Genomic DNA, 9262 nt, shown 5'->3' with positions numbered 1-9262 from the left:
GGCAATAGTTTTGTTTACATTTCGCACAGTTTTGCTTTCCTTCTTTGACGTAAACGAAAGAAAGAGCACGGTAGTGTTGCAAGAGAAAAGGCCAGATTTGATGTATGCAGAGTTGTCAAAAAGATTGTCGCATATTACGAACACAATTTATAGCGGCCACCATTATAGCGCGTAAAAAGCTGGATATTTCTAAGTCAAACTTACTGGCCAAAGAAGGAAAGCAAAAATGTGCGAAATGTAAATAAAATTATTGCTCTCGTTCTTTTGCGTAAACGAAAGAAAGAGCAACACTGCCGTACAGGAGAAGAGCGCCCAGTTTTGATGGATGCAGAGTTGTCAAAAAGATTGTTCGCATAATACGAACACAATTAATAGCGTCCGCCATTATCCAGCTTTTCACGCGCTATAATGGCGGACGCTATATATTGCGTTCGTGCGAATTCAAGTTTGCATTAGTATGCGTGCATTTACGTGAAATCAGATAGATTTTATTGTATTTTCCAATAATGTTCAACTGAGTCACGTAACTCCTTGTAGAGTAATTTACGTGATTTTTCACGTGGAAAGAACGTGTGGATTATTTTGCGTGTGGTCATTTCTGCAAGTTTTCACGGGTAACGGCGGCCAGAAATCCAGCAGAATGTCTGGCAGAAAAAGTTTTTCGCTGCCAGATTTTTGTTCGATTTCTGCCGGACGCGCCTAAGCGGGTAATATCCCATCAGTGAATTTTACCCTTTTTGAAACTTAAATTTGCCAAGCGTATACAAATCCATCTCGCTCGATCTTTGACATTTTCACCTTTTCGCTCTTCACTCATCTTGCTCATCTCATAATGTTTTGCACGTGAAAGGTGATAAAGAGTGTAAAAATTATTTTGTTTACTATAATCTATTTTCTTGGATTTTTGTTCCTGGTTGAATGCTCTGCACCAATGTTCGCTACGTGTTAGTTTACTGAAAGACTAAAATCCTAATAAATTTCGGCCGATGATTTTTTATAAGCATTTGCTCAACGATTCATAATGTACAGAAAGTCGGTTCGGAAGCTGTGCAACTACAGCCGTTTGTTTTGCAACAAATCCTCTGACAAACCGGCAAGCCTAGGTGTCGATAAAGTGCAAGATTTACTAGATAATGCTGCAACGTTTGATAACGTTCGACCGCACAATGAACAGGACTCCTGGGCTACACTTCCGTACGTGGAAGGCACCCATTTTCATCGTAGTCAAGCGATGAAATCCACAAGACCTCGAATCGATCCCCGTGAAACCAGTATAATCCTCTTCCCTGGTCAAGGGACACAATACGTCGGAATGGCAACTAGACTGCTTAAATATCCTGGAGCACGGGATATTTTTGCTCTAGCAAACGAAGTACTAGGCTATGATTTACTTAAACTTTGTAAAGAAGGCCCCCAGAGTAAGTTAGACCAAACAGTCTACAGTCAGCCAGCCATTCTGGTTTCTTCGTTGGCTGCATTGGAACAACTTAAGGAAGAAAGGCCAAATGCAATCGATAATTGTTTTGCAACAGCAGGCTTTAGTTTGGGGGAGATTACTGCATTGGTGTTTGCGGATGCCTTGCCCTTCGATCGAGCTCTTCGATTGGTACAGGTTCGGGCAGAAGCGATGCAGTTGGCTAGCGAACGCAATAAAGGTTTCATGGCTACTGTTCTTTACAGTCCCGACGCGAAGCTGGGAATAGCATGTAAAGAAGCGATAAATTGGTGCATCCAACGTGGAGTTGAAAGCCCCGAGTGCAAAATAGCAAATTATCTCTATCCCAGCTGCAAGGTACATTAACGGTAATCTTTTTTTTTTATAGATTTTACTAAACTATTTCTTGTATTCCTAATAGGTCATTGCTGGCAGTGAGGAAGCTCTCAAGTACCTTGAAGCCAACATGAAACTGTATGGCATAAAGCGCATCAAACGTCTTCCAGTTAGTGGAGCATTTCACACCGAGCTGATGGCGTCGGCAGTGGAACCGTTTGCCCAAGCATTGAAAAAGATCAAAATACAAGATCCTATTATAAGCGTGCATTCGAATGTTGATGGCAAGCGATACCGAAATGCTGGTCACATTTTAAACCAATTACCCAAACAGATCGTACGGCCCGTTAAGTGGGAACAAACGCTACACTGTTTATTCGAACGAAAAGTTGGCGAATATTTTCCTCGAACATTTGAATGTGGACCAGGAGAAGGATTAAAAGCAATTCTAAAAAAAGTCAATGCCAAAGCATGGGACTCAACGTTTTGCATACAGGCCTAAAAGTGAAATAAATATAATCTAACTTTATTATGCGTCATTTCATTTCAAAATCTAAAAATATGTTTCTACAACTATGACAGAGCTCCTTTTTCAAAGGCCCAATGTCATCTTCTTGGTCCAACTCGCCCACAACAGCTTTGTGTGCATCTTTCTCCATCAAATATGTGCTCTCTACGAGTTCTTCATGGCTCTGCGTTACATTAATACGAGACGATACGATTCGGGAGAATTCGGTAGCATAAAGTGTATCTGAGTCGTGGAAATCCAGTTCCCCATGACAAAATTTGCATCTCAAACATGCGGCGCTTGTTTCTCCAATTTTTAACGTTTTATCAAATAATCCGAGGAGATCCTCTTCTTCTGTATCATTTGCACCAGCAGCCATGTTCTTTGGTACCGCTAATTTATCACCAGTTCGAAAAACCGTCGAAACAGTTGCAGAAAACCTTTCCTGCAATCCATCCACAAATTTAGAAGTCAAACTCTGCAAACTGGCTTTTTCTTTGAAAGGATCTTCAGGATCCAAAAACCTCAACGAATTTTCCGAAAATAAAACATAATTTTCAATTTCATCCGGATTTAAATCTCTCATTGGTCGTATGAGCTTAACCTGGTCGTCTCTGTCGTCACAAAAAGCAACGTCCAATGCCAAGGATCGACCTCTGCCAAGAGCCACGTTTGAGAGCAAGGTTTTAGCGAGGTTCAACCCGATATCAGACAAAAACACATATCCGCACTCAAGCTTTTTGGCCATAGTTTTGTACGTATGCTTTCTGGTTTGTTCAATGAAATCTTGTTTTTCTGTTATGCTTTTGATTCCACTTAAAACGGCAACAAATTTTTCTCCTTCTGATTGCAAAAGCTCTAAAAATTCTTCGTCTATCTGGAAGCATTTGCGTCCCCCGAGCACGGCAATATAGGAAGGATATTTGAACTGCTTCATCAAGTCCAGTTTTGCTTCTATCTTTTTCCTATATGAATCCTGGTTTCCAGACAGAAAATCTTCACTCACAAACAATAAAACCGGATTAACTCTCAATTTTTTAAACGACTCTTGCTCTAAGCCATATTGAATCATATCTAGCATAGTAATATTTTGACGGGATCCGTCGAACACTACCAGGACATTCGATCCTCGGCGAACGATCTTTGTTGAGCCAAGTGATGCTCGAAACTTATGACGGGCGTAATGTAAAAAACAGCTTCGGCACTGTGGTTCCTTAATTCGTAATTTCAAAACAGCTTGATTTTGGTTGCACTGTTGGCACATGGCTCCCTCGGCAAAACTGGATCCGCTGGCTGTAGCTGAGTCCTCTTGCATCGCATGTAAACCACCGTCGTCCCCGAAGTCATCTTCGCCTATGCTACACATTTGTAGTCGCGGTCGCAATCCAAGCTATGCCACTTTAGTATAATTTTTGGTTACGGAATGGAACCTGAGAGGTTAAATTATCATTGTTATCTTCTATTGCTTGTAATACCTATAATTAAAGTTCACACCTTTATTTTGTTTTTTTTTTGTAGCTAGAATCGCAAAAATGTTCAAAACTCTCAGACTAGAATCACAAGAAACGAATGATACAGCGTGCTGAAATTCGGATTTCGGAAAACAAAAATAGAACTGCGTGCATTCATTGACTTGACATTGACACTTCGACAAAAACAACTGTCATGCACGCCTAAAAAAATAACACATGTATGAGTCAGATTGACGCAGTAAGGAACCGTTTAAATATCACGTAACACCAAAAACGCCATTTTCGCGAAGCCCCCAACCCAGAGATGCCAATGTTCCTGATTTTTCAGGATTATCTAGATTTTTGGTGTATTTCCTGATATCCTGACAAGTTTTATCCTGGGGTGACATTGCGATTCTCGTTTCGAGTGATTTTGGTTCGAGACCCCCATTTGTTTAACGTGGTCGAAACGAACCAAAATCAATCAAAACGAGATGCGCAATGTCACCCCTGATTTTGGAAAAAAAATCCTGATTTTTCCTGATTTTTCTATTTGAACTAAAAACCTGCTGAACCTTAACCCTCATTTCTCTACTCTCCAGTGTTATGCTTTTTTTTTCCTGTACACACTTAATTGGTTCGGAAAAATTTTACCGAAATCTAAACAGCAGAACGTCAGGCGTATGAAACTGAAGGGTAAAGAAGTAGCTAACATCTTTTTACGCTTCCTACACGTCCGACACAAAAAGAAAAAAAGCAAAAAAGTAACTTTGTTCGGGAGCTTACCAATACAGATTCATCCGAGGCTGAAGTTAGAGCGGGCTACTCACAAATACATTTTGTCCGAGGCAAAGTTTGTTGTGGGCTAGATGAGATGTTGGCTACACGAAAAATGTATGGGAATGACATTTGTGACAGCGGGGTGCAGAACGTTGGTTAAAATTTTTTATTGCACCAAACATTATTAATGATCTGGCACCATCGAAATTTTTACCGAACGTTCAGCTGTTTAAATTTCGGTAAAATTTTACCGAATTCGGTGCTTTTTGGTGTGTATGGACTCATCACTGCGACCAGTACCGTTGATCTATTGCGATATCGCCCGGGTGTTTGCTGTGTAACCCGCAGTGCATTTTTATTTTTGCTATAATCGCTATTGATTGAGCGATATGCTTATTGAATTTTATGCGTGCTTGTGTGTAATTAGGTACCCTTCAATGCTTTTTCTACTTTACCCACCTCGTTCCACATGACAGCGCGCAGTCCCCAATTATGGGAGCCACCCCTGGCGTGGCCAAACCAGTGCATTTTACTACAAGGGTCTCATTTTTGCACTGTCAATAGGCCATATCAGGATTATATAGAAATCAGCATGAAGGAAAGGTGATGAGGGGCCTGAGAATAAACCCATGCGAAAGTCACCTTGACATCGAATGGCCTGATTCTACTAAGATTCCAACCCATGACCATTCGCTTGTCAAAGTAGACTCGGTAACTATCTCTATCTCCATTTTTCTACAACTCTACTTTGTGGTCACTTTCGATTAGCCGCCGAAATTGAACCCTGCGAAGATGAAACTAGAAAAGTCAATGCCGTCTTAACCCACGATTTCTCGCGATGTTGTATTTTGTAAATACAACACCTGTGGAACGTTAACTTTGACTCGGTATATCGCGGAACTCTGGCAATAAAGAAAATCACTGTTTTCAGCCAGGTTCATCTGCAGACCAATATCTTTCAATCGAAAGACAAGGTTTCATAACTGAAGTTTTTGGAGCGTTTTAGTAGAATACGAAACCTGGAAATTAAATAAAAAGAAAACTCATCCAATTTAATTCTACTATGTATATTTCATTCTTGACAAATACTTATTCCGCCTACGACTTGCAGGCTTCCTCAGTGTCTGTTTTCGAGTTCGAGTTCGAAATACGTATCTGTCAAGAATAAAATAGACATAGTAGAGTTAAATTGGATAAGTTTTCTTTTTATTTAATTTCCAAGGTTTCATAAGTTTTTCGATAAGTATGAATCGATGTTGGCGCGAGTAACGAAAGGTTAAGGACTATCTATGACGTCTGTAAAGAATGCTGTATGGCGACGAACGACGCCTAGAATATCAGAAAAAGCCTAAGCTCGTTGAATTGCAGCTTGTTATTCAATATCACACCAAAGTCACGTATGAAATTCACCCTCAAGGATGGCCAAGGCAATCTTGTATGGGATTCAGTAGTATTTTGACAGTGAGTAAAAGATATTACCTTGCTTTTCTTTATGTCTACAAGCATTTCGGTTTCGTCACATCACATCAAGAGTTGATTAATGTTGCTGCGTAATCTAGGGCAGATGATATTACTCGAAAGAGTTTGAGGTCGTCAACGAAGAATGACTTTCCAGATGACAGCCGATGAGTTGTTTACGTAAAACCAAGCGTAAAACATAAAAATAAGTGGGCCCAGTACGCTCCCTAGAAGAACTCCCGAAGCGACGTTAAATTTTGTCGAGCTTCCATGATCAACCTAGACAAGAGCTCTCGAGCACGGGATTCAACTACAGCGAATAACGTGTTGCTATAACCCGTTAGGTTTGTTGTAGAACGACGCTCGTCGAAACTACGCGAAACTTATTGATCAAAAGTTTTGCAGCACTGCTCAGAAAACGGTGGACGGTTGGGCAACCAAGTATCAATATTCCACGATAGTTAACAACGAGGTGAATGCTTCCTGCCTTGTGAACTGGAACCATCTGCTTTGTGAGCTATAGAAAAGGATTGAAAATCAACGATATCCGTGCAGCCAGTTCTTCCGCAGCTGGCTGATAGTTAGTGATGATACTATGATAGTAATAGTTATGAATGGTTGCTAGAAGCGGTTTTTCCTTTATGTACTATTCTCTGTGCATGTGGTGCCCTCTAGGAACAATTTCAACTTCCAAAACCGAATAGTAAAAATACAAGCTTTTATTTTGATTAAAATGTTTAATCATTCTTAAGCTAATCTATTTCAAGTATCGTCTTACACAAAAATACAGTACTCTCTATACTGTCCGTACGTCTACAGGAATATCGTCTACGTATCTTACCTATGAGTGTCATATGCTTTACGCTCGCCATTAAAACAATTCTTAAGCCGGCAGTAGATCGAAATCGTCGCTTACATTCACCATCGGCACATGGACGTCGTCGATCACCGGCTTAGCCTTAAACTCACAAAGTGAATTTTCCTTCATCTTCCACTCCCAGTCCATCTTCTGGACCGCGTGTAAGCTTTCGGCTTCATTATGGTGCCGCAGTAGCATAGCTTCCTTAATTTTTTCCCATTTGTCATCGACATCCTGTAACCAACTGAGAAACAGACGACCGTTATACCGGGATCTTGCATTACGGTCTTTCTCCTCCTGCTCTGGAGTAATTATGTTGTACACTTCTTCATCCTTTAGAATAGTACACACAGAGAAGGGCAATGACTGATTGGCTAGAGCCCGAGCGGCGCGACCATGGACTCGCAATATTTCCTGCTCAACAGCTAGCACAAGCTTCTCTTTTTCAACAATGTGCTGCATCTTCAGCTTGTGACGCTCTTTTTCCTGGAGGGTAAAAATATCTTTCATCTGAGGCTGTAACGTTGCTGGTGGTTGTATATTCGGCTCAGAAGGTGTTTTACCAGCCAGAGCGTAGGCGCAACGATTCAGCAGATAATCTTTGAAACCTTGTGGTGGTTTCGGTTGTACCGGGAAAAGACAACGCTGTCGTCGTTCGATTTGACGTCGAATGTTCAAAAACATTTGATAGCAGTTAGTGATTGGCTGATCGTGTGGGTGCACGTCTGGAGTTTCGTCCTTGATTTCTTTTTTCTCTTCGTTTGATGAGGATGCTGATGCAGTAGATGTCGAAACAGCGGATGAGCTGGAGGACGTAGTAGATGACGTTTCCTTACTAGTTTTAATTTTTCTCTTGCGCGGGTGTACTGCCGTTTCCAATGTGGTGCTGGAACTTGTGCTGGTAGATTGATTGTTCTGGTTTAAAGTTGAACTTGTGCTAGCACCACTTGTACTGCTAGTTGTCGTTGTGGTAGAAGTAGATGATGTTGTCGAAACAGGTGGGCTTTTGGGATTGTTGTTGCTTCCACAATTCGTTCCGTTTTCTGTTTCTGTTTCCTTTTGATTGCCGCCGGCAGGGCTTGCGTGGTTACTATCCTTGCTAGAAGTGCCACCACCGGTACTTGAACAGCTACCTCCGCCTGCACCACCACCGACAGCAGCGTCGCCGCTGTTGGAAGCCGGAGAAGGTACCGCGCTGCTTTGTTGCAATTGTGGAGACGAGTTGTTCGAACGGTCTACCGAACGATCACTTTGATTATCCTTGCTGCGACTTCTGTCGCCTTCGGACGAACCGGTTCCCCCGCCTCGGTGGCTTCGCAGTACGCGAGCTTGGGCGCGGTCTTCACTCGATTTTGAAGTTGTTTTTTCGTCGGAGCTTTTCGAATCCGACGGACTGGCGGAACGGGATGAGGTGCTCTCCTTGTCAGCACTGGAATCATTACTGTAACAAAAAGATGCGTGCTTGGTTAGTGTGTATATTTGACTAGTAAGGAAATGAAAATTATTATAGTTAGGAACCAGAGAAATATAAATTTTGGACAGAATGATTGTTTGCTAGCTCGGAATCGTGAACTTTTTTAATAACTTTTTTCATAGTATTTTTTTTTCATAGTGTTCTTTTGGAGACATATATCATAATGTTTACTACATCTCATCGCCCTGTTGTCGTCGTATGTTCTAATCTCGGCTGTGCAGTACTGCTAGAGTTTAAAATGGCACTTACACTAGCCCTGTAATTGTCCTGTACTCTAATAACCGACTGCGAAGCCTGTCGATAAAGAAGGGTAATGTCTTAACCCTCCATTGCTCGCGCGGTTGTATTTTGTACAACGTCTGTGAACCGTTAACTTTATCTCGGTATATCTCGGGATTCCAACAACAAAGAAAATTACTGTTTACAGTAAAGTTGATACGCAGACCAAGATCTTTCGAACGGTGGAAGAAGTTTCATAAGTTTATCACCAAGTGGAATTAGTATTCGAGTGAATTCTGTTAAGTTTCAGCCAAGTTGGCGCGAGTAACGAAAGGTTAAAGACGGTTATACCCAAGGCTTGGCCCTACTTGCAGGTAATTGAAAGTCATTAGCGTCTTACCAGAATCTCGAATACGAGTTATCTTGAATACGGGAATATTGTGTTAGATTTTTGTTATGTAACAGAATTAAATGGAAGACTTTTTCGTCAACTCGTAATGTTAGGTATTTTTAATTTCAGGTAAATGACCACAGAATTGTAAATAAATATGTCCATCCCTAAATCACATAGTTTTGAAGCTATAGTGAAGTGAAGCTATAGCGATTTTTGGGGGTCCGTCATGAAGGACGCCTAATATTTTTGAAACTGTGATACTTAGAGGAATAATGATTTCAGCAAAAAGCTTCATAATAATATTATCTACAACTTTCTCAAACATATTATAGCTCTATATCAGCAAAT

The 9262-nt window shown here is 41.0% G+C and overlaps 3 protein-coding genes across 13 annotated transcripts in view; 1 reads left to right on the top strand and 2 right to left on the bottom strand.

The window, feature by feature from the left end:
- The first annotated feature begins 864 nt into the window (after nucleotides 1-864).
- On the top strand, nucleotides 865-2290 carry LOC128738321 (probable malonyl-CoA-acyl carrier protein transacylase, mitochondrial). The gene is made up of 2 exons (XM_053833368.1): nucleotides 865-1792; nucleotides 1857-2290. The coding sequence occupies exons 1-2, from the start codon at nucleotides 1022-1024 to the stop codon at nucleotides 2271-2273; spliced, it is 1188 nt and encodes a 395-aa protein (XP_053689343.1). The 5' UTR covers nucleotides 865-1021; the 3' UTR covers nucleotides 2274-2290.
- On the bottom strand, nucleotides 2288-3857 carry LOC128738320 (cytoplasmic tRNA 2-thiolation protein 2). The gene is made up of 2 exons (XM_053833367.1): nucleotides 3774-3857; nucleotides 2288-3709 (listed from the first exon to the last, which is right to left on the bottom strand). Exon 2 carries the CDS (start codon nucleotides 3643-3645, stop codon nucleotides 2308-2310), a length of 1338 nt encoding a protein of 445 aa, XP_053689342.1. The 5' UTR covers nucleotides 3646-3709; nucleotides 3774-3857; the 3' UTR covers nucleotides 2288-2307.
- A 2861-nt stretch (nucleotides 3858-6718) lies between these two features.
- Nucleotides 6719-9262, bottom strand: part of LOC128733642 (ankyrin repeat domain-containing protein 11-like) — a 68721-nt gene continuing 66177 nt past the window's right edge. For all 11 annotated transcript variants that reach the window (XM_053827370.1, XM_053827371.1, XM_053827373.1 and 8 more), the window contains one exon: nucleotides 6719-8268. In XM_053827370.1, coding sequence (XP_053683345.1) covers nucleotides 6852-8268 — 1417 coding nt within the window. In that variant the 3' untranslated portion in view covers nucleotides 6719-6851. The remainder of the gene's footprint in view (nucleotides 8269-9262) is intronic.

The sequence above is a fragment of the Sabethes cyaneus genome, chromosome 2, assembly GCF_943734655.1.
Source record: "Sabethes cyaneus chromosome 2, idSabCyanKW18_F2, whole genome shotgun sequence".
NCBI classification, from domain to species: Eukaryota; Metazoa; Arthropoda; class Insecta; order Diptera; family Culicidae; genus Sabethes; species Sabethes cyaneus.
The sequence above is the reverse complement of the archived record's forward strand: the minus strand, read 5'-3'. Positions and strand labels throughout refer to the sequence as shown.